The sequence below is a fragment of the Argiope bruennichi genome, chromosome 5 (assembly GCF_947563725.1).
Source record: "Argiope bruennichi chromosome 5, qqArgBrue1.1, whole genome shotgun sequence".
NCBI classification, from domain to species: domain Eukaryota; kingdom Metazoa; phylum Arthropoda; class Arachnida; order Araneae; family Araneidae; genus Argiope; species Argiope bruennichi.
The window spans coordinates 51,306,176-51,331,962 of record NC_079155.1 but is presented as its reverse complement, the minus strand read 5'-3'; the positions used below and the strand labels follow the sequence as shown (position 1 = coordinate 51,331,962).

The window sequence follows — 25,787 nt, the reverse complement described above, 5'->3', positions numbered from 1 at the left end:
CTTGTATCTGTATAGTTAAAAATCATACGAATTGTGTAAAATCCGGAATGAAAATTGTCTTCCTTACATAATAATCTTCAAATGTCTTCGTTACTGGTTAAATCTAGAAATCTTGATGATAAACAAATAATCTATTTTGAGCAACACATTTATTTTCTAGAAATGGTATCAAGGTTATTTTGCTCATAAACACAAAAGCGGTCATCATGCCACTTATAACTTATACATGTACATTCAGTTATGGATATGACTATTAGGAAGGATTTTAAAATCTCTGGATGGAAGTTTTCACGTAAATCAACACAATAACAATACTTCTTGAAGAAGTAACAATATTTCTTCAAATATTACAGATTATTCTTGATGATCGTACAGACATACAGAGATATATTCATTCTGTGATTAAAAATTTCTCTTTCTTATTTCTAATTTTAAAGTCACTTATTGCGCATATTTAAAGATAATTTAATTTTAAATTCCGATTATGCTGTGTATGCAAAAATTTATTTGTTTCATCAAAACTGAAAAAAAGTATTAGTTTTTTTTTTATTTAATTTGGCTCTCATTTTATTTAATTCCTTGCGTTAGCACAGCATGAATCGTGTTAATCGTTGTATCAAAAATTGTTTTTTTTTGCTGTGTATCATCTTTTAAAGCTTATTACATCCATTTAGACTCATTCCACATACTGTTTCATCTAATGTCACTATAATTGCATTGAAGTAATGTCTGAATTAACTGCAATTCAGTTACAGCAGACTTCTCTTAATGGATTCTTTCATTCATTTAATTCAGTCAAATTTACACTCATACTAGTCATTTCACTTTAATGCTGTATATTTAAGACTTTTCTTCATCAATACTTCATTTAATATTATTAGTTTTAAAACGTTTTAATTACTATAAATTTATTGAAAAGAAGTTTTAAGAATTTATTCAATTCATTTTATTTATTATACTCTAGCCGTTAATTCAAACCGTTCCTCATTATTGATTCTGGACCAGGATCTGCCCTTTGGTAATATTTAAGCTTCAGGTATGAAGACTCATGAATTCGTGAACATGCATTCGCCATGTACATCTCTTACACGTTAGTTTTTCAGTTGCGAAACAATAATCCTCACAATGATGACACGTAAAGATGTGATAAATCAAATACTGACCCAGTGTCGCCGTATTTATTTGTCGATTACTGGAAATGATAAAGACTGCCCACAGTAATGTTTCATATGGCATCAAAACAAGACATCAAGACATAAATCTAACTAAATTCTATTCGTTTTTTTCAAACAGCAAAGAGGGAAATATTCAAAACAATACACGATGAGACATTTTAACATATTCTGATATGGTTCAGAATATTAATGAAGCATAATATTCAATCAAATCAAGTAAGCTAAATTTCCATTTATTTTTTAATGAATTTTTCGATTAGAAATCAAGCATATATAATGTAAAACACAAATTTTGTAAGCAGTTTCGAAGATGAAGAAAGAAAACACTTTTGGGATTTTAAAACTTCGTTCTTACTCCAGCTCGGGAGACATGATTTATGTACAAGCAAGAAGCGAGGAGATACGTCAATCTACAGCACGATACAAGAGCGAAAGAAGACAGAAAAATTTCTCCCCGATGATTTTATGTTATGAGATTCTGATAGGGATTTCTTTTCGTGTTGATTTAGGGAAAAAAAATATAAGTATCTATTAAAAGAATTCACTTAGCATGACAGATTTTTATCCCTTCTTTCGGAGAGTGGGAATTTGCCGCTTTCAGCAGTTTTTCCTTTAATTAATGCTCATGTAGCATTAATTAAAGGAAAAAGGGTGGAATTGGATCAGTAAATAAAATAACATTTTAGAATAAAAGTTAATATGGATTAAATTAAGAAAAAAATTCGGCAACACCCTGTATATTATATATATATATATATATATATATATATATATATATATATATATATATATATATATATATATATATATATATATATATATATATATAATTGGGTATTCTATGTCTTAAATGAAAACTAATAAAATTAATTAAATTATTATATTGTTTCTCTAAGTTAAATAACATACTACAGTACACTCCCGATTATCCGCGGAATTGGGTGGCGCGGCCGCCGCGGATAACAAAAATCGCGGATAATCCGAAAAAAGCTAAAAACGGGTATAGCAAAAGAGAAAACAGTCATTCCAACTTTAAAACATCATTTTATGTACAATAAAACGTAAAATAAACAGCAGGAAATGTTTAACTAACGCTTTGAGTGATATTTTAGTATATCACTCAAAACTAACCTAAAAAGCATTTTGTTAATGAAAACAGAAAAATGCTTTGTACTTACGAGAGGTGTCAAATATGCACAGAAAAATTAATACATATGTACTGTTTTAATACTGTAATGTATTATGTAATTACAAAAGCATAACTGTAAAACTGCACCTTTTTGAAGAAATCAGTCATTTGTGTTTGCTTCTTGCTTTGGAAGCAGTTTCTCTTGATCCGAGATTGCATTTTTCGTAGCATAAGTTTCTCGGCCAACTCCGCGCCGCATAAATAAGCACGATGTTAGCAAATATAACATTTCGCTCAGTTTTGTGAACATTTTTATTTTCTTTGCTTTATGCTTGTACAAAAAAAAAAAAAAAAAAAAAAAAAAAAAAAAACCTTTGTGCGGCAGGCGCGGATAATCCGCTTAGCTGATAACCCGCCCGCGGATAATCGGGAGTCTACTGTACTCTTAATTAAGATATTTTGCTATGTGCCTCTATAATTATATAAAAATTAAAACTAATCGTTTGTGCCAAACAACCAGCATCGTTCTGCTTCTTTTAAAAGGAGTCTGCTGTATATATCAGAAAAATCAGTCATTTAAAATGAGCAGAAAACGGGGCAAATGTATTAAAAATGGGCCAAATTTCACAAATCACGCTTTATCATTACTCTTATAGAGATATTAACTTAAAAGCAGTTCATATAATGTAATTTATAATAAATAATTATAATTTTAAAAAATCATTAATTATTTAATGCTACAAATTAACGCAGAAAAAATTAAAAATTTCTAAAACTACTGTATATGAGATTAGAAAAATATTAGAAACTCCATCAGTTCCCATCCATTTAATTCTTGCAATAAAGTGAAAAGTCTTTTCCGATCCTGCATGTTTGTCATTTTCAGTTTCTTTTTATCTTATAATTTTAATATTTTCTTATGCATATATTTTTCTCTTGAAATTGTTTTTATCGCATCAATCTTTTTGTGCATCATTTTAAAATATGTTTATATACAATAATTCTTAAATAAAATTTCTTAATTGATTAATTACTTCGAAGAAGAATGTTTCTCAACAATATATTAAGATTATTTGCTAAATTATTTTTTTCTTCATATTTCATTAAAAAACTGTGAATATTTTGCAATTTAATTCCCTTAAAGATGTTTTCATGATATAAATTTAGTTCTATTTTTTCTATAATTTTTTCAGAAAAGAAGGTAAGTTTCAATTCTGGAAGTCTGTGTAACGGAGGATCTTCTTGTAGGGGTTCCACCAAGTCTCCGGATGTAAAGGTTAAAGAATACACTTGTTATTTTTTAAATAGGAATATAGCTCTTGTAGATCAGTTTTGCTACTAATACTCATCTGGATTCTTTTCTCTTCTTTTACTCTAATCCCGATATCTTTTTTTTTCCTGATTCTTTCAGTACTGACCATACGGAAAATGACAGAATAAATTTTTTACCATCAAAATAGTATGCACATTAAAATAATTTTTTTTTGTAATAAAATGTGTATTCGTGTAATTATTTGTATTAATTCAATATATACTGTAATTTTATAAAACCAAAGAAAAATAGTTCAATATTAAAGAAATATATACTTTTTTAATATTAGGGGTAAAAATCTCAAAGTATCAGTTAACTGTTATCTACCATAGGTATTTATTTATAATGTTTAACCAAAATATCATTCAACAGAAAAAATACTGATATTTTACTAACAATCTACACTTATTACAAAGATGAAAATGTAATATCTACAGTTTATGAATAAATAAAATAAAGCACTGAAACTGAAGTAAATAAAAATTATTTTATAAAATAAAGTAGTAATGTATTAACCCGCTTTCAGTTATTTTGCTTATGGCTCTATCAATGCAGAAAATATAAATAATCAACACAGGAAATAAAATTAGAATGACCTTTATAAACTTCTCTATTTTTCTACTATGTTATAATTCTCGTATTTCGCTCATGTAAATAAATTCAAAAAATAAAAATAATAAAGATATGCAAAGTTAACTAAGAAAGGATAACAAAGGAATAAAGATATGCAAAGGTTAATTTTAATATGCATTTATTAAGCATACACAAGAAAAGGAGCTAGGGGAGAAGGGGGGGACCAATCTAATTTTCGTAGCCTCAAAACAGAACATCAAACTAAAAAAATTAATTAATCAAAAAGTTTTTGAATCTATTACACATTTAATTTTTTTATCTAATAATTAATTAACTAAAATGTTGAAGAAAATAGAACTAAACAAAAGTTTTAGCAAGTAAACTTTAACACTCACTGTTCTTTTTATCGAAAATGCTTTTTCACATTCTCTAAAAAATATCTTTCTTTTTTGGTGCAGGAAGCTCCCCAGCTAGATGAGCAAATAGCCATCGCCAACTACAAGTACACGGGAGCAACTGTGCACGTGCACCCATATCTCTCGTCACTCGTCAATTACGCACAACCGGTCAAGTTCCTAGGATTCGACGTCGCAGAAGGTAAGCATTGTCTCTCACTAAAGCCCTGTTCCGACGGCCCATGCGCGCCTTGAGACAGGCACATTTTCCCCCTCTTTCCCCTCCTTTGTGGTTTATTTTACCGACACTTTGCGGGAAGCTCCCGATTGTCATCCACAGGCAGGGGTGGTCCTATAATGGGTCAGATGGCATATCTATTACCATATCCATAAAGGCAACGGGCCGTCGGAGGCTTAAGATTGATTGAATTTACATTTGAATACATGAAGACACGTGACCACCATCCGAATTCATCTTATTATTAAGATACTGAGAATAATATTAATAGAAAAATAATTTTCTACTGTCCTTTCTTCGCCATTTTGTATACAAAATGCGCACAAAAAAAAGAAGACAGAAAATATCGCAACAACCAAATAATTAGAACTCAAGATTTTGATGAATCTCGACATTTTAAACTTGAACTTGAAAAACACAGTTTTTGAATTATATCTGTCTGTTGGTCTCTAAACATGATAACTTAAAAATGCAACAAACTATAGACACGAATTTGCATATCTGCTTCCTGTATCAAGAATTTTGTCAAATTTTGAATAATATCGACTTATGAGAAGTCTACAGTTTCATTCCTTCGGGTCTATTTGAACACAATTATTCAAAAATGCAGATCTCTGGATGGATGAAATTAATATATATAAATTTATCATTAAAATCTATAACAAATTTCGGATCCAAAAGATCAATAATCTATTGATTCATGTATTTGAGAATAGATGAGCACGATAATACAAAAACATAACTAATTTGATAAGTATTCTTTCTGACCAACACTCTAGAACTGCATCTAAATTTGAAGCCAGTCAGTGTAAAGGAAAATTTCCACAATCCAAGCCCAATTTTCTTTAATATGCTATTAAACTCCAAGCATTCTATACTACGTAAGTATATGAGAAAGTTGAGAGAAGAACACTCCAACTGGCTTTCGTAATATGTGTCTAAAATGTCAGAGTCTTTATTGGTCACGTTTTCTTGATGGAACTAGCAATATATTATTGCTTCTAATATTTAATTCTACGTAGACATTCCTTATCTTCTACAATGGTAGTATGGTTTTTTTTAAATAAAATTTTTATTTGAAGCAAAGTTAGTTGCCAAGTGTAATTTTTTATTAAATTACACTTGGTTACTAATATTATTTCATGAAAAAAAAATTATGCCTTCTAATTTATTTAAAATAAAAAAATAGATTCTCTTTTATTAATAATACTCAGTGAGTTATTTAACCCATTCGCTGCCGGCGAAATTTGTAAACGCTTAATTTTACAGAAGCTTCCTACGAGATATCTCGTACATGGCAGTGAACGGGTTAATAGGTTATTGAATTTTTAACGACAATATTCTTAAATTAAAGTAACTGCATTTTGTCAAGTTCTGAACAAACTACTTTCTTTCAGAAAAGAATTTGCATTTCAACATGTCTTCCTTTGCTGAGAACACGGCTTTGGGTTATTTAAAGTCACAGGCTATAGAATTCGTCAAGTATCCTTTCTGTGTAAAAATGTTATTGATGAACAATGTTGGATTTCATTTGATGAATAATGCAAATAATTCATTAACATAAATTTAATTAGTACGCAGGAGTTCTCATGGTGTTAGTTTAACCATCCTTCCTGTGTAAAAGCATTTTTTTTTATGTTCAAGGTTTTATTTGTTGAATATTGCAAGAAACTCATTAATATAAATTCATTTAGTATGCACGCATTCTCGTTATGGTAGTTTAACCATGGTTTATAAATAGATAAAAAAACAAAAATATAATAGTAGTGAAGAGAGTTTTGTATATCTTTAAAACCACTACCAAAGGAATCGTTCATTAAAATATGAAAAAAAAATAATTAAAAATATGGGGTAGAATCAAAAGATTTCAGTGTTTTCATAAAGTCTTTTTTGTTTCGTTGTTATCATTTTATTTTTCATGATCTGTTTCTTTCACTTTTTCTCTCTTTCTTTCTAAGTGAAGAGAGAGTGTAACATATTTGTATTCCTAGTATATATATATTCCATAGTTTTTTCCAGGACTTTTTTCAAGATTCCGAATAAAGAAAATTTTAAACAATTTTTCATTATGTATGTCGCATGACAAAATTTGTGTAATCATCACAAATCATATGTGACATTACTTGTGTAATATATCACAAAATTTACAGACATAATATAAACCAATAAATATTTTAAAAATTAATTCTTATAAAAACTTTTAGAAAAAAATATTTGTAATTTATGAAATAAACTATCATAGGACTTTCTCCTCTTTTTTGAAAAAGAGTTATTTTTACACAATACTTATATTATATTCAAAATTACTTCTAACTAACTTAATTTGGCTACTAGCTGGAGTGGCAGAGTTATTGATTTTATAAAGTTTCCATTGAATCTTTTGTAGGTAAATTAGTCTTAATGGATTCCTCAGCAAAGTATTGTATTTTATTTCAAATTTAAATCACCATGCAACGTACATTATTTTAGAAGTCTTTTACAATTTATGTAGATTGTGCTATACACCTCTAATTTTCTATCATTTCACCAAAAATTCAAAAATTTAATTGGAAAATGATTAAACTTATCAATAATAGATTAAATAATCAGCAACATGTTAGAGGAATCGGAAAATATATAATTAGAAAAATATAAATGGAACAATGAAGACTTTTAATACCCAGAATATACTCCATGATATTTGTGTAATATATCGGAGTATCATTCAATAAAATTTCTCTAATTCTATAAAAAATACTTCAATAAGAAAGCAAAATTTCAATTGAAAGGGCAATAATATAAAAGTGTTTAAAATGCTCGAATTTTTAAAGAAATCCATTATCACTTGATTTTGAATTTGAACGTTACCTGTAACTGATATATTACACAAAAATGTTATTAATAGCATAATTAAATCTAATCAATACAGAAAAATACGTCCACATTTCATCAGTTTCTAGTGAACAATGGAAGAAAAGTCAATTAGTACATAAGCGCAACAATGGAAATAATTTGCATTTCATTCACAACAATGAAAATATTGTTCTGAAATATACTTAAAAATATTTGTAATAATGTATTAAAGGTAGATTTTCCAAAACCGAATTGGTATCATTGGAAATATAATCTTTTTAGCTTTAAAACGGTATAAAAATCATCTTTATATAGGTAAATGTTAAGAAGTTATCACGAAAAAATTCTATCATTCCTCTTAACTTTTAATTCATAAAAAAATCATTTCAAGATGCACATTTCTATTCTCCATTATATTTATATGCTGAATTTGACAGCTGGCCAAATAATCAAATTTGTAGAGTGTTAATACATACATCCGTTTTGATCATTAATAGAGATTATATACAGCAAATTTCTGAAAATATTTAAATAATTTGCATTACCCAGTTTCTTTATTAATAAGTTTCAAACAGCCTATTAAAAAATTCTGTTTTTCTTACCGTTTTCATACGGATTAGCAATAACACAGTCAATTACATTACTATTATGATTTTTTTTTCTTGAATGGAAGTAAAAACTTTGATAATAGAAAAAAAAAGACTCTTCAACTTCCTCTTTGAACTGAGGCATAAAATCCGTTTAATCAAGATTTACTTGCAATTAGAATTATTAATAAAGATTTTTCTTGCTATTAAGTAATTGTAATCAAATTCTTACGTATTGAAGGAAGTTTAAATACAATAGGAAAACAAAAACATTTTATCAATATCGTAATCTAGCTACGATAATCATCGAATTTTTTAAGGAAAGGCTAAGAGGACCTTGGTAGAATGTTATCCCATTGTTTTTTTCTCCTTTTGATTATTTCTTTTTCATTTAGATTGCTTTTAAAGATTCATTCTGATAATTTATATATTTATTATTTCCCGGAAGTTATGCAAGAATCGTTGAAAAATATAAGCTTTATTACGCCACAATATTACAATAATTCATCTCGTTTTCTTCCTTAAACAAGCATTTTATACGTAATTAAATTTGTGTTAAAATCATGGAATGTAACAATAGAATTTTTAAACAATTTTCTACTAATAATAAAGGGGAATGTATGTGTGTGTGTTGTTGGCGCTCAACACAACAGGTCATTTGATCTAGAAATTTCAAACATGGCACATATATACTTTGGCGGATCAAAATCTGTACCTTGGAGTGATGTTTTTATTTATAATTAAAAATTAAGCGGTATTTGATGTTTATTTCGCGAGATTTTCTAAAAATATGATAGCTAAAAACAAGTTTTACATAAAATTTATAAAACATTCTTCTCAATATAGCCAATTCCGTTTACATCACAGTTTTTTTTATTTTAATTAATTTTTAAATGATACTTTAGGTACATTTTAAAACAATGTATTTTACTATTGAAATGAAACGTTTTTATTGCTGTTACCAGTATTTCATTCTAAATTTTCTTCTTTTGAGATTAATAGAAATATGAATATCTAGCTTGTATTTTCTCATATTGAATTGTTCAGTATAAGACTAGCTATTAATAAAATTACTGTTTTTTTTGTATAATTAAGATTTACTTTTAGAAACAAGTGATTTTGAAATTTTTCAAAATATGCCCATTTTTACTGTTCTTCCTCAGATACAAATGAATATATAAAAATACTGATAGAAAATTAAGGATATATATATATAAATATATCAATGAAAAGAGTGATGTAAATTTTCTAAAATAATATGAGTTATATGTCTTTCAAAATGTAAAATTTAAAAATATTTCTCCAAAGTAGTCATTACGATCAATTTGCAGAGAATAATTAATTGAAATTTTAAGCGGAGTAAGCCAACTAGTCAACAAAAGCGTATAGCAACTATAATATATTCAACTCATTTTGCAATCTTCATGAAATTTCTATATTAAAATGTGTGAATATAAATTATTTAATTTCATAGGAGAAGGCAGGATTCTGTTAATGATTAATAAAATACAACATCAATAATATGATGGATAAAAAGTTATAAGTGGATCGCATATCACGAATATAATATTTCGTTAAAGTATGGATTAAACCATAAGCCGAAAAATATATTTATATGAGATAATAAATTAAGAATAAAATTTGTGCTATGGGAACTAAAACTGGTACTTGTGTATTTACCATGTAAGCAATGAAATGCCAAAAAAAAAGGGGGGGGAGATAAAAGCTAGAAAAAGAAAAACTCCACCAATTGTATCATACTTTTTCCAATCTATGATTTATCGTCAAAAAAAATTCTAAGATGTGTTAAGCAAAGCTAAAATCTATTTTTCAATGACATACATTTAAGGTTAGAGTGTGTCATGCGATTAATACACAAGTACCCTAAAAATGTGATGGAATGTTCAATTCAAATGCAATGGTTGCAGTTTCCTTAATTCTGAAAGCTATAACAAGCGTCAACTGAGTCGTATCTATCCGAAAGGCACAAGAGCAGATTCAAGCAATTATCTTCCACAGGTATGAGTAGATCATTATTATTTTTAACGCACAGTTACTAGTCATGGATTTTTGGCTTTTATGGGAATCGTTTGAATTGTCTACTTCAATATGATAGACTATAAACATTATGATAAATTATAAACGTTACCAAAATATGTTAAAAAATAAGACAAAATAAAGATTTATTACTTAAATGAGAAATAATAATAACAAAATAATCATTTCATTTACTTTTTCACAACTTATAATTACATCTCAAAGAAAAAAATAATAAAATATTTTATCGAGTATTAAGTTAAATTGAAAATATTCATAGTTTTTTTTTTTTTTTTTTTTTTTTTTTTTTTTTAAATTTCAGACTGAATGAAATAGGAAGAATGAAAAATAAATTTAATGCAAATAATTTTTAGAAAAGTAATTTAAAAAATGCTAAAAAAATAGAATTACTTTTTATTGTGATTAGTTACTACTTTTTAGGCTTTTAGTTAAAATTTATTATTATAATTGTTATAGAATCTTAAAATCAATGTTTTTCCTCAAATTCACTATAAGATGGTACCATTCTTATAAACATAAATCTATTACCTCATAATTAATATCTCAAAATATTTAAAAAGTACACTATCACCTAATAATACACAAATATGTAAAATTTCAGAGCTTTAGTACATAAGTAAGTTAGCAAAAAGTCGACTGCAACTTTATGAGCATGAATCAAGCCAGTTAAATAAAAGAGTGTGAAAAACCAGCTGAAAGCTAGTACTGTCATAAAAGAATTATTCTACTTTTCAGATTTTTTGGAATGCTGGATGCCAAATGGTGGCACTGAACTTCCAAACGCCTGATTTGCCCATGCAACTAAACCAAGGAAAGTTCGAATACAACGGTGGCTGCGGGTACGTTGAATATCTTCCTTCCTTTCGTGCCATAAATGGGTGGCATATCCAACTTTAGTCACCCACTGACAGATTTGTAATCTATAAAAGATATTCTTTCTAATTTAAAGCACACAATCGACTTTTATCAACTTATAACAATAACATTTAGGACTAAATGTTAAACTCGAGTTGGTCCTTTCACAATCTTGCTTGTTTTCACTGTCACTTATTGCTTTCCTACGCAGGTACCTCCTGAAGCCGGACTTCATGCGGCGTCCCGACAAGACGTTCGATCCTTTCGCGGAGTCTCCCGTGGACGGTGTGATCGCGGCCCAGTGCTCGGTGCGGGTCATCTCCGGCCAGTTCCTCTCCGACAAGAAAGTCGGCACCTACGTCGAAGTGGACATGTACGGCCTGCCCACCGACACCATTCGGAAAGAGTTCCGAACGCGCCTCGTGCCCGCCAACGGTCTCAACCCCGTCTATAACGAGGAGCCTTTCGTCTTCAGGAAGGTAAGTGAGGAAATAAAGATTTAAAAAAAAATGAGCGTTATGATATCTGAACATTCCATAGTTAATAATCTGTCCTATCAACTGAACTAAAAATATATTTTAAAAATTTAAGAAAGCTGAAATAAGTTTGTAGAAGTTCGATTACTAAATATTTTCAAAAACACAATCAATATACTTTGCGTTTAGAATTTTTTTTTCTTAAATTGGAATTGCAAGCAAATTAGGACAGTTGTTAAAATGTTTCAACAAGAAAACGGTGACTGAAGACTTCCTGTCGATTCCCTTTTTTCCAAATTAATTAGTTACAAATATCAACTATAGATGGCTCTTCATTCTTTTGGAAAAAATCATAAAGACTTTGTAACAATTCACTCGAAACAACTCAGCTTAAGCAAACAGTACGAGACATCATCAGAGCTTTTGTTCTTTCTTAGATGAATACTTTGAATAATGTTCCTCAGACAAGTAATATTTAATAGTTCATAAGAAACAATGAAATACGGAAACTGTGTATCGTACATCCGTTTTACAACAACCAATATTTTTCATAAGGAACTTTCTAAAAAATTATTTGAAAAATTGAATAAAAATGACAGAGAAATTCTTTTTGAAATCGAAAAAAGCAGCGACACGAAGCATAAAAAACTGCTCAAAACTAATCTCCCAATGATACTCCATACTCCATAACCACACCACGACTCCTGGCGAATCCAATATGCCAATAAATAAAAGCAACTTGGAAAAAAATAATTCACGTGCATTTAAGATTCTTCCTTTCCTTATTCTTAAATTTTCTTTTTTCTTTGATTATTTAAGTCAGAATTTATTAAGTTATTTTACATTTAATCAGAATAATACGACACTTCCAAATTTATTAAGTAACTGTACTTGTAAGGCTACTTTCTCAGAACCCCATCAACCCATCACACACAGGCATCAAATAAATTATCGACCTGAAACATCAAGTAAATGATCGCCATCACTAATGCGCAGTCCTTTGTTGTTACAAAATTTCCATGCTGATTTCATATTTCAGTATGGCATGTTAGGGTTAGTAAACATTAAATTATATGAAATTTACTTTCGTAAATAAAATAGACTAGACTGGAAATGGAAAATGCAATACAACTAATCACAAATTAAGCGATCAAAATTTCTATAGCAATTTCGACATTTACTGCATTATACAGGTCTTCATTAATGTTTACTTCAAATTCCAAGTCCTTATACTTTTACTTTTTTACAATCTACGCAATCTGCTCTCTTCTATTAAGTTTCATTTTTTTTTTACCATATAAAGTAATTATTTCAAAATACATTTTATAATACAGGGTGACTTTGAAATGGTCATAAATGGAAAACTACTGGACCAAATGTTATCAAATTTGGTAATCGTTTAAAGGAGATTATGGAAATTTCTTTTCCGCCCAAAAAAGTTCATAAATTCACCACCAGGGGAAAAATGGCGCTGTATGCAATGTTAAACAAAATAGTACAGGAAGAAATCGGTTTAAAATATATTTAATCGTTTCTGAAATGTGTTACAAAACATGTTCAGTGTGGCGACCACCATTTTCTGAAAATAAATTAAATTGCTTTACTGCATTCTCAACAGTAGCTCTTAGCACATCAGGAGAAATGTTATGCACATGTCGGTGAATCGCATCTTTCAGTTCCACCAAATTGTTTAGATTATCACCATAAGCAGTGCTTTTGAGATTGAACATGCTTTGTAACACGTTTCAGAAATGATTAAACACATTTTAAACCGGTGTCTTCATGTCCTATTTTGCTTAACGATATTGCATACGGCGCCATTTTCCCTCCGGTGGTGAGTTTTTGAACCTTTTTTGGCGGAAAACAATTTCTATGATTTCCTTTAAACTATTTCCAAGTTTGATAACATTTGATTTAGTATTAAGATGTAGACCTAACGCCCTGTATATTAAATACACATTAAATAATTAAATAACTGATTAAATAATAATAGTCATGAAGATAATTATGTACTTTAATATATTCTCCGATATCCCTCTATATGTCTTACAGGCGAGATCTGCCTATGGAATCTTTAAACTATCTAGAATATGTTAGATACTTTCAGTTCCGTCATCGTTTCAAATGTTAAAAACCTTGGCACTGTTTACGTTTCAACGGCGAGGGGAAAAAATTTGTTTGGCTCTTACTCTATTTACTATTTTTAAATTTCAATCTTAGGAACTTAAGGGATATTTTTCAAAACACCATTTATTAAATCTTGGGAATATTTGCAAATGCGTCGTTGCAGTTCAGATGAAATGTTATCTGTCTATCATTCCAAAATTTTGTTTCTTTCTATCCCTAACAGGTTGTCCTTCCTGACCTGGCGGTGATCCGGATAGCTGTCTATGATGAAAACAGTAAAATGCTCGGACAGAGGATTCTTCCTCTAGATGGTTTACAGGCAGGTGAGACTCAACCCTTCTCATTACTTTATGTGAGAGATCGTGGTCAAGGGAATTAACAAAACGCATGTTAAAATGAAATTCACACTAAATACTCTTTGAATAAATCATTGAATAAATTCTTTTAGACACGCACTTCCACTAGCATATTAAAATATATGAAAAGATTTTAGAAATTAAACGAAAATGTAAAAGCAGAATACAAAAAAAAAAAAAAAAAAAAAAAATGCTATGAGGTAAATGGATTTGTTTTATTTTACAGAAGGATTTTATTTTATTTAAAGAAGGATTTTATTGAAATACCTGTGTATTTCAGACGAATTAAAGAAATAAATTTACATTACCACGAAATTTAGAAGATAGAATGAACCGAACATTTATGTTTTTAATTGCGCTATGATACTGTGGGATTGGTTTCCATTAGATAGGTCCATGTACAAAATGTGCAGAACATCCAAAACAATTAAAATAACATTTTTTTAATGTCTGGCAACTTAATGGAACCACAAACATGAAATTATATCTAAATGCATTAAATTAAATTAAATATCCCCTATGAGCCAGCTGGTCGTCAGTGACGACTAGTAACTTATACAGAAAATATGCTATCTATAATTTCAAAGACCGTTTGTTTCAATTGATATTCTCATGTTAATTTTTTTTTAAATGCTTCAAGTGACAAATGGAAGTTGCGCATTTTATTAATTTAATCAAGCATGTTACACAGGAAAATATTTTATTCCAGATAAATGTAGAATTTATCATCAAGTAGTCAACAAATCTCATTATTTATTTATTTAGATTTTTGTGTCAATTCATTCTTTCGTAAAATCAATAATTCATGAACTGAAACGGGATTTAATGGAAAACAATGCAATTAAAAAAAATCGATATAAGCTTTCAAACTAATTGCCGAAAAATACATTTTGTTTTACTCAAAAGTATTCTTAAACCTGCATTGTTCCAAAATCGATATCTTTATACTTAATAATCAGAACAACACGTCACCAATGAACACGCAAACCACACACACATTACCTATTATTACCTTGAGTTAAATGGGATGACTCACTGTTGTATCATTTGCATTTTTAGGTTACCGGCACGTCTCTCTACGAACGGAGGGGAACTTCCCCATGTCTCTGGCCATGCTGTTCATTTGTATAGAACTCAAGATTTACGTTCCAGACGGTCTAGGAGGTAACTGCTACGCGTTTCTTCTTGATTTCTTGATTAAACTACGTTGAAAAAATTTTTATAAGACAAAAATGAATGCATTATTATTATAATGATTCTCAAATATTTCTCATGTCAACCGGGAAAACAAAGGTTACGTCACTATTTGGCAACATAAATTGTTGATGTTTGAAACAGTCAAAATTAGAGTGTGAAAATCTCCTAACTTCTAAAATAGTGAAGTTATCGAAAAACTTGGAATACAGAAATTATTCGTCTTAAAAAGGTGCTAATTTGGCTAAAAGAATTTTTTTTCTATCTTCAATATTAAGAAAGTTATAGCGAAATGAAAATTTCAATCCTCCACCATTTCTACCCTCTTCTAACGGTTTGTGATGAGTGAGGATAGAATCTGGGACCTTGTGGTTCGCAGCCCAGTAACATGACCACAATACAAAAGCAATTGCTCGGGTAGCGTATCTTTTAACTGGCTTATTAGCTTTTACCACACCCTTTGAGCTAGATGGTCCATTTACGAACTCATCCGAGATTTTTACATTTCTAACAACATATTCCAAGCCAATTAAAATTCAAACTAAACTTTTGAACGAAGGGTGATTTTGGATTCTAGGGACTGTGATCGGTAAAAATTGAAGAAATATTCTCGAAGTCTTGTCATGAGAACCATTGCAATAGGTAATCTTCCTGTAGAAATCTACCTAATAACTGACATGAATGGTTTTTATTATTTAAAGCAAAACTTTCTAAAAGGGTTGTGGGTAGAAAAACCCAAGAATACCTTATTTAAAATGAGGAATTTGTAATTAATTTACACACCTTCTTTAGACGCCTATAAATCATAACAATCTCGTTTTAAAAACAGCTATTATTTGATATATGAATTCAAATCTATTTGACTTTTATAGAAGGCTATTTTGGCTAATGGTTTCGCAATCCCAAATTCGATTTTAGCGATGACAAAAAAAAAATCGATTTTTTTAGCTAACGTGATTCAGCTATACTACCGATGATAGTTAGCATGCTAATTTGATTCTCATGCACTGCAGAACTACGATAAAAATGTAACTTTAACTCAATCTCTCCGAGGCTGTGATTTCGACATTAGATCGTCATATTCCTCATTAAAACAGATATAGTGAACACAAAATCCTTATATGGACATATCTAGAGATAAAACTTGAGAACAGACATATATGATTATTTATTCGTTCCTACCTGGATTTTTAATCAATTTTTAAACTGAATCAAGTAATATAATTTAGAGTCACAGAAAATTTGAAAATAAGTGACTTTGAATAAACGCACTTATTTTCAAACTGAGATTTTGAAAACATACACCGATTATTTAAAGTTATTGAACAAAATCTGAAATCCAGTTTGGTGAAAATGTTTCGTTAAAATTCGTACAATGGTTGTTTTCTTGATTTATTTCTGCCATGTATTAATGTCTCATTTTAATTTTTAGTTTATACAGTGTATGTGTACTCGGAATCGACAAAAAATAGATAAAAAAAATGAAAAAAAGTAAGAAGGTACCAGAATCGAAGAAGTGTAAAAAAAAATCTTTCTATTGCTCCAATGAAAAATTTTAATTTATATGCAATCCATATATATGTGTGCTGTTAAATCTACCAATGTATAATTTAAATCAACTTTGTTTCAATATTTTTTTACTTTGGTGTTATTTTTTTCATTTGCAATTTTGTATCACAGATAGCTGTCAAAACAATGATTTATTTTTATAACCGTTGTGAATTTCACAAATTTATTAAGTTAATATTATTAATTAAATTAATAATTCATAATATTTAATTAAGTTTATAAAATCCCTTGCTTTCTTATGATCTGTACTTTAAATACTTTACAATTTCTATTCGCTAAAGAGAAGTTCTTATTTTCATAAATGAAACTTAATGAATATATCAATATCAATTAAATGAAATAATTTTAAAAAAACAGTGAAATATTTGTAATTAAGTTAATACTATTAATTAAGATATTAATTGATATATTTAATTTAATTAAGAACTAATGTTATGTTCTTATGCATGCTTATTTTTTAATTCTTTACATTGTTTACGATTCGCATAGGTACAGAGATTTTTACGTTCTTTAATGAAATATAATGCAGGTATCTATATCAATTCAATGAAATAATTAATAGTGAAATACTTATAATTAAAGACATTGAAATAATTAACGTATGTGACACAAAATTAAATCACTGTCGTTTTATATCATAGAATCGGTGTGTAGGTGTTGTGACATTTCAAAAACTGGGTTTTCAAATCAATGGTTCAACCATACAGTATGCAATGTTTTTTTTAAATCCTATGTTGTAAAAGAATCGAATACAATAAAATTCTTGTTTAAGAAAATCAAATATTATAATAGATGCAGAAAATTATTACTGTAAAAAATATGTTGGAACTCTATACTATCAATCAAAATAAACTTTAAATATACTTTGATTTGAATTCAATACAGAACTGACATCTAATTTGATTTTGACGATAATTTAGCTCAAGAAATGATTTATTTTTTTAAAACCCTTTTAGAGACAGAAAATCTGGAAAATATACTACTATTTTTGATTTTTATTTAGCTGTTTTGTGAGTAGTTAATAAATGCATTTTAAAGTTTTAACGTTTCTTTCGTGCAGACCTGATGGATGCTTTGTCGGACCCTCGAGCATTCCTGTCAGCCCAGGAGAAGCGATTGGTCCAAATGCGGGCCATGGGTATTGAGGAGGCGGACATCCAGACCAAGGACCTACAGCTGGGAACAACTAACTCCATTACGAAAAAGGATGAGGACAAAAAGGGTAATAATCGTTTTTTTTTATGAGTGAGTGAAAGAGCTTTTATCAATGTTTATGTGATGCACCTATCTGCTTTTAGCGGGTACATTTAAGATTATATCTCTGAATTTTGCTTTTAAAAATGGAATTTGTTATTGGAATGTGTACCAATGTTTTTTGTTTTTTTTGTAATATCCTTAAGAATCCTGAAAGAATCTTTGTCTTTTTTATCTGAAGATCTCCTATGTATGACTCTCCTCTGTTTGTCATGATATGAGTATTGATATCTATCGCTTACCTTATCTCACAACGATTTCTTTCTTTTATTTTAATTTGTTGGTCTATTTCATTAAATTACGCACTATGACCTTATCTGGCTCTGCTTATGCAAACATGCAAGCTTATCTATTTGCCACCTATGTCATCGGTTTCAGTCGTACCAGAGCTCTACTACACCCCAAGCCGAGACTACATCCAAAAATAATTTCTTTTGTCCATTTGGTGGGATTGGAAAGGCGTCCTTTTCTACGAGCTCCTTCCTCAAGGTCAAAAAATAAACTATACGAAATGCTGTCATCAAAAAATGCTATAGCAAAAAAAAAAGTCAGAATTAATGAATCGACGAGGCGTTGTTTTTCATCATGACAACACGAGACCACATATTGCATTAGTAAGAAGTAAGAGAGAAGAAAAGTAAGCTCTTCAGTTTGATAAGAGAGAAGCTCTTACAGTTTGATGTTTTACCATATCCTGCATACTCTCCAGATTTCGCTCCATCTGATTATTACTTCTTTCTGTCTTTAAAAAAATTCTCTTCCTGATAAGCGCTTTAAATCCATCAGCGAAATAAAAGCGCACCTCGAGGATTATTTCTTGTCCAAAACGCAACAATTTTGGAAAGAAGGCAAAATGAGGCTTCCTGAGAGATAGAAGAAGGTAATAGAGCAAAGGGTTTCTCAAATAACAAAATAAATAATATCTTAAACAGTAAATATTGTGTATTCATTTCATATTAGAAATAGGAAAGAAAATTATGTGATACCTTAATATTTTTCTTTTTACCTTTGCATAAAGACTTTTTAATTTATTTTTATCTCAGTCTGAATGTTTATCGTTTTAAAATGCTAATTTTCATGCGTTCCTCTTTTTGGATTTCATTTGTTTTACCCTAGCATAATTTGCGCTTTTATCGTTTTTATTAGAATCTCTTTCTTTGTATCTCCGCTTTTATTGTAACTTAATTTATTTTGAGAGGTTTCTTTTTTTTGCATTTATTGTTGTCACTTTCTGGATATGTAATAATTCACATTCTGGATATTTCCACAATATAATATGCAATTTTAGTTTTTACATATTATTAATTAATGCAAGTAAGAAAATCTTTACATTGCTTTCTGTGTTAATTAATATCAAAACAATGTTTGGCAAAAGTAATGATTATGAACTTAGGTTTGTTAGCTAATTTGAGTTTCTGTAATGGAAATTAAGTTTTCACCATAGTTTCCAGTAGACTAGAGATAAGTTAGTTTTGTTTGTCTACCTATTAATTGTTTCATATTTTTTTATTCGATGTAAATTTCTCAGTGATCTACTGTCTTTTTTTTAATATTTTTTTCAGAGATTTTATCACTCTAAGCGCTTTCTTACTCCAAATGAAGATTTTGAGAAGTTATTGTTTTGAAATTTTTAATTGCAATTGTTTTCACTTTTCATTATTAAGAAATTCAAGTTTTAAATTTTATCTAAACACTCAGTATAAAGATATATTATCAAACATTGTTATTTCAACAGTAATTGTAGGAAAATATTTATTGAAACTTTTTCATTATTCGATAATTTCCTATAATTTATTATAGGAAATTATAGATTAAAGAACTCATTATTTATTATAGGACTATTTAATTTATTTTGGAGATATAATATTTGAAAGATATAATATTTCTAATATTTGAAATTCAAGTAAGTATTCTTTTAAGTTACTCCTATCGAAAAAATACTTATTTCAATTTTATATTCAATACCTTTAATGTTTTGTTCAGTACATTTTATCCGGTAGTACAGTACCTGTACATATCATTACCCATATATACTACTCACCACGTTATTTTTATCATACAGAATAATTTCATTTATTAATTGAGCTAATGATAATTAGATTTATACAATAAAAACAAGAAAAATTCTTTGACCAATCATTTGTTTGGTAACAATTATAAAAATGTAGTATGATCATTTTGTAGAATCTTTAGTTCATAAATAATGTTTTATGTTTTGCTTAAGTGGTAACTGTTATCTCTCTTAACCAATGGCAGATGACTTCAAAATCGAACCAATCACGTCGGAGAGCCTGAAGACCGAGAAGGCCTTCTTGAAGCTGATGCGCAAACAGCAGAAGGAGCTGGACTCCTTACGCAGGAAGCAGCACAAGGAGAAGACCGTCATCCAGAAGCAGCAGTGCTCGGCCATCGATAAGACCATCAAGAACATCAAAAAGTAATCAAATGATTCTTTCGCTTTTCGTGAAATAATTTTGACAGAACATATAATTACTTTTATCATCAAACTCTCTCAGCTTCTCTTTGCAATACATGAGTACAATTAGAAATCTGATTACCCTTAAGTTTTAAATTGGTTATAAAACTCATTTAAAGAATCAGATCCTAAAACGTCTAAATTGGTCCCTTTATCGAATTAGATTAGAAAAAAGTGTTATTAGCAAACACTAAATGCAGTTATTGATATTTCAGCTGTGATGACATGGCTAATGATCCACAGATTCGCGAGTTAGTAGTCATCCAGATGAAGCAATGGTCGGCCATGATGGAAAAGCACAGGCGAGAGGAATGGGATTTGCTCAAAAACCACTTGTTGCAACAAAGGGAGATCCTCCAGAGGCTTATGGAAATCGCACAGGCCTCTCAAATGAAGCAGCTAGAAGCTAAATTTGAAAGGTAAGACGATAGATTCTTTAAAAACAGATTTAAATAACTAATAATGTGAGTAATTAATAACATCACAATCCTGTACTATCATTAATAAACAAATGCTTTCTTATAGAACAAGTTTAGACATCTGTTTGGAAACTATTATCTTACAAATCTCTACATAACAGCAAAGAAATAATGCATATTTATATACTTTTAAGTAAAACTATATGGCTGAAAGGAATTCTTGCAATTATGTCAAGAATAATAATAAAGATTTAAAATACTTCCCAACCTCATTATTTTCAAAATTATACTTCGAAATGAATTTCAGAACCGATATTTCCGTTTCAGGGAGAACAAAGAAATGAAAGGCAAGCAGGCGAAGGTCTCCGTTGAAACAGCGAGGGAGGTGGCGAGTGATAAGACACTTAGAAACAAGGCGGAAAGAGAAAGGTAATACTTGTGTACTTGTAAATGTACAAACTGTATTTGTAAACGCTTTTATGTAATTGTAAATGTATAAATTATACTTGTAAATGCATTTATGTATTTGTAAATGAGGAAATTGCACATTTAGAATTACAAACTGTACTTATAAATGCTTTTATGTATTTGTAAATGAGGAAATTGTACTTCTAAATCTGAAAATTGTACTTGTAAATGTACAAAATGTAGTAAATACTTTTATGTACTTGTAAATGCACAAATTTTATTTGTAAATGCTTTTATGTTTGCGCATCAAGTGCAATATCCCTACTGCTATTATCTTTTAATATCTTTTAAATTCTGCATGGAAATTATGTAATGGATTTTAAGTCTAAATTTTGAAGAAATTGAAATTTTAAAAAAAGAAGAGGGGTTGATTTATATAGTACGTGCTATTTCAAAAATCCTTAGACAAGTCTTAAATGCAGGTTAGGCATAAAGTAACAAACCATTTTTTTTACAATAATAATGTTCACATACAAATTTGTAAAAACAAAGCTAGTTTATATTTCTTATGACATCTCCGTGTTCTTTATTCACTTTGGGTTGAAAATTGGAACAATTCTTTCATAACAGAAAAATCGGTCAAGTCCCAACCACTGTTTATTCCTTTATACAATAATATATATATATAATATATTGGTATTACTTTCGATTTCATACATATCACTTTCGCATTATAATAAGCATCCTTTGCTAATAAAAATTACAACAAGGAAATCATCTGACGTCACAACTGCAAATAAGCACAGAAAATATTCATGATGTAATTCCAAAATTAGGAATTTCTTCATAGCAAACTCAAACACCTAGGATTAATAAGGAATCTTTTCTAGAGAATTAAGAAAGGGATACACCAAACAAAGTGTACAACACGTGTTTAATGAGATACAAATTAATAAAAAATGGAGCAACACAATCGCATCAATAACAGAATTATAAACCATAAACATCATTTTAAGTATAGAAATAAGAACTTCAGTATTAACAGAAAATCATTGGATTACTTAAAATAAATATTCATTTATCATTTAAATTATACACGATTCTCGTATTATTAATCGTGGATTTGTGTTGTCCCATAATCGGAAATTTGTAATTAATTGTGTTGAGCATTTTACCCATTTTATCTAGTGTATTCTTACTTCTGCTTAACTCATTGATAAATATTCACTTGTAACAGTCTCCCTTTGCATTTGCGATCACATATTTTGTTGTAAAAAGGATTTCTATATATTTGAATTTTTTTCATCGTCTAAGGGCTTTTGAATCACATTAATAATATGAATATTTATCACTTTTTCACAATATATAATAATACATAGTACAAAATCACCAAATCTCATGTTGTCAAATGATAAACTGCATTTTCCAAGAGTTAATTTTGACTCTTCTACTTCCAAATAAAAAGTGTGGGCGTTAGCGAATTTAATTACTACAAATGTTTGATGCACTGTTTTACAAGAAGTTTAATGATATCAACGTTTCTTTCCATTTCCTCATTATTTATGGCATTCTTATAATTCATTATATAGAACATAATGGAACATTTTAGCAAAATAAATCATTCCCCGCATCTTTAGAAAACTTATTTTTTAACTAGGCCGGATAGTAATCGTTCTATTGTATTTCTGACATTTGGTAGATCTGCTGTTCTATAGTAGAAAACCCTTTCATTGTCCACTTTTTTCTTCGCAGGAGACTTCGTGAGAAAAACAGCAACAACACGAAGAAGTTCATCGAGGAGCGCAAAACGGCAGCCCTGAAGCAGAGCAAAGAAAGGGAAAAGCTCAAGAAAGTGCACGAGAAACAGCTGCAGGACCTCGCAAGAGAGACTGAACAGGTGATTATTTCTTTGATTCATTATAGCATTATGTCATTTTAGATCTCTTCATTCTTGGTATCTCATAACATGGAAAAGAGTAACTGAACCATATAACGTGTACTTGTATGCAGAAAATACAGTTTTATTAATTAATTAAAGCATAGAAATTATATTTATTCGTTAATAATTCAGCGCTGCTAGTGGTCTACATTTTTTCACCCTCCCCCCTTTTTTTAAATTTTTACAATTTTTTACAGCAATCGTTATTTTCCTCTGAATCTTCTTTTATTGAATTAAAGTTTTCAAATCTTTACTATAAATAGACTAGTAAAAAGAAGAAATCTGGAAGCAGATGCAGTTGCATTTTTCCGCTATTGCAATACACGTAAAGTGATTCTCTAGGTACCACGAATTGAACAAATATTCGATATTGGTTTTATATTCGTAATGCTTTATACTCATAAACACAGTTGTAATTATTGTTATAAGCTCTCATTCTCTATTGAGCAATATTACACGAACAGGATTTGTTTTTAACGGAGAAGCATCATTCGGGGAATTCATTTCGTGAAAAAATCTCGCAATTGTTTGTAAAAGAGTCTTCATCAAAACTTAAAAAATTTTCAAGATTCAGGAAAGTTATCCAGCACTTTAACTTAATTTTATTAGAAGGTGGATTTTCTATACTTTACAATAACTTAAAAATTATTGTTTTTCGATCAGAAAATTTGCAAATTTACGAAATACGCAAAAATATCCGAATTTATTAAATTACTTAACATAAAATAAGTAAAAAAGCTAATTCAAATTTTCAAATACTTCTTAGACATTAATTCCCACATGGGTTGATAAATCATTATGCTAACTTTGGTAAAGAATAGTGAAGAAGTCTGGACTTGCATGGTGATTTTAAAAACTTTGGACATAATAAACAAATCTATTAATTTGTACGGAGAAATTTTATAAGAAGTTTGTAAAAAGACTGCTACTCTCTTTGACAACACTATAAAATAACCTTTGTCTCCCAAAGACATAGAAAGTGAATATTGGAATAGAACTTAAACTATAACCGGGTTTTAACACCCTATTACTAAATTTATCAAAAAGATTATATTTAAATATCTATTTTCAATTAACATTCCCAAATGTAAATCTGGCTAGGGTAAGTCTTAAATATCTAATAACTGAATTTATTGAATCCTTCGAATCTTACCCACATTGCACAATACTATACAATATTGTTACAAAAGTTTTTCTACTACAAATACCGCCAATCAATCATAATAACGCAGCGCATTTAATCGCTAGTTCAGCAGCTTGCTTGCTGTCTAATCCTCCAATTCTGTTACTTGTCGGCGACTCAGACTACTTTCACACACGACTTCCATCTTGAGAGTGGCTGTCTTATATATATCTGGGAGGCGGGGCCAGAATCTTCCAGACCAATCAGGGCGTATCTGGGTGTATCTCGTTTCTTAGTGGATGAATCGTGAAAGTTCTCGAACTTTCCAGTATGATCCATTTAGTCGCCAAACTCGCCAAATTCGTCGCCAAGCTCAGCACGCACAGGACAGATCTTACAAAGGTTTTAACTGTTTTTCCCGGATGACACTATTCGTGCCGGGTAGCAATATTACAGATTAGTAACAATATTGTGTGATATTATATTATTCAATATTTAATAATAATTTATAAAATTGTAAATAGTGTTTAATATCGTACAATACTATACATGTTTTTAAGTTATAATACACATTGAGGCAACAATTAATGTTCCAAATAGGATGAGACCTTATCAGAAGATTAAATAAATTCGTAGTACATTCATAACTCATAGGAATTACCAGAAAGTTATTTAACACATCCCACACCAGTGCCCCATCTTGTCTCTTTTTCTTCTTTTCTACCATTGCTCCATTTTGGGAACAAGAGTGGCTTGAGAAGTTATTTATATTCTAATAATCAAAATAGTCGGATTATTGTCCCCCTTCTGGATATTTAATAGTTAGTTAGACAAATAAAAATGGAGAATGTTGCATAATGTTATCAGAATTCTATGTAATTACATCGGCAGAGAGTTAAATGTGGTTTTTCTTTTATGAAGAAAATTATCGGAAGGTTTGCTCTTAACACTTTCAACACTACCGACCAGATATCTCTATTTTCAGATACTTCCAATGACAGGTTTCTGTAGGTTGAACTTTCTGATACATATCTATTAACCTATCTAAACTGGCATAAGAGACAAATTGCAACCCACAAAAACCTGTCATTGGAAGTATCTGAAAGACGAGATATCTCGTCGGTAGTGAAAGTGTTAATGCGCTAATTGCCAATCATGCGAAATCGCGTGATGCGAGTTCTCACCAAACAAAATTCTAATTTTCAGCTTGGCGATGAATATGGTAAAGAAGCAATCATCTTATTAGATAATAGTTCGAATCATCGGCATGATTCATGGAAACGAATGTGTTA

The 25,787-nt window shown here is 29.4% G+C and overlaps 1 protein-coding gene across 2 annotated transcripts in view; it reads left to right on the top strand.

Annotated features, from left to right (window-relative positions):
• Window positions 1-25,787, top strand: part of LOC129969407 (1-phosphatidylinositol 4,5-bisphosphate phosphodiesterase-like) — a 151,396-nt gene that overhangs the window by 117,525 nt on the left and 8,084 nt on the right. For both annotated transcript variants that reach the window (XM_056083971.1, XM_056083970.1), the window contains exons 18-30: window positions 3,498-3,580; window positions 4,648-4,786; window positions 6,220-6,304; window positions 10,188-10,260; window positions 11,035-11,138; window positions 11,366-11,633; window positions 13,981-14,080; window positions 15,173-15,277; window positions 17,937-18,098; window positions 20,387-20,567; window positions 20,822-21,025; window positions 21,353-21,454; window positions 23,186-23,330. In XM_056083971.1, coding sequence (XP_055939946.1) covers window positions 3,498-3,580; window positions 4,648-4,786; window positions 6,220-6,304; window positions 10,188-10,260; window positions 11,035-11,138; window positions 11,366-11,633; window positions 13,981-14,080; window positions 15,173-15,277; window positions 17,937-18,098; window positions 20,387-20,567; window positions 20,822-21,025; window positions 21,353-21,454; window positions 23,186-23,330 — 1,751 coding nt within the window. The remainder of the gene's footprint in view (window positions 1-3,497; window positions 3,581-4,647; window positions 4,787-6,219; window positions 6,305-10,187; window positions 10,261-11,034; window positions 11,139-11,365; window positions 11,634-13,980; window positions 14,081-15,172; window positions 15,278-17,936; window positions 18,099-20,386; window positions 20,568-20,821; window positions 21,026-21,352; window positions 21,455-23,185; window positions 23,331-25,787) is intronic.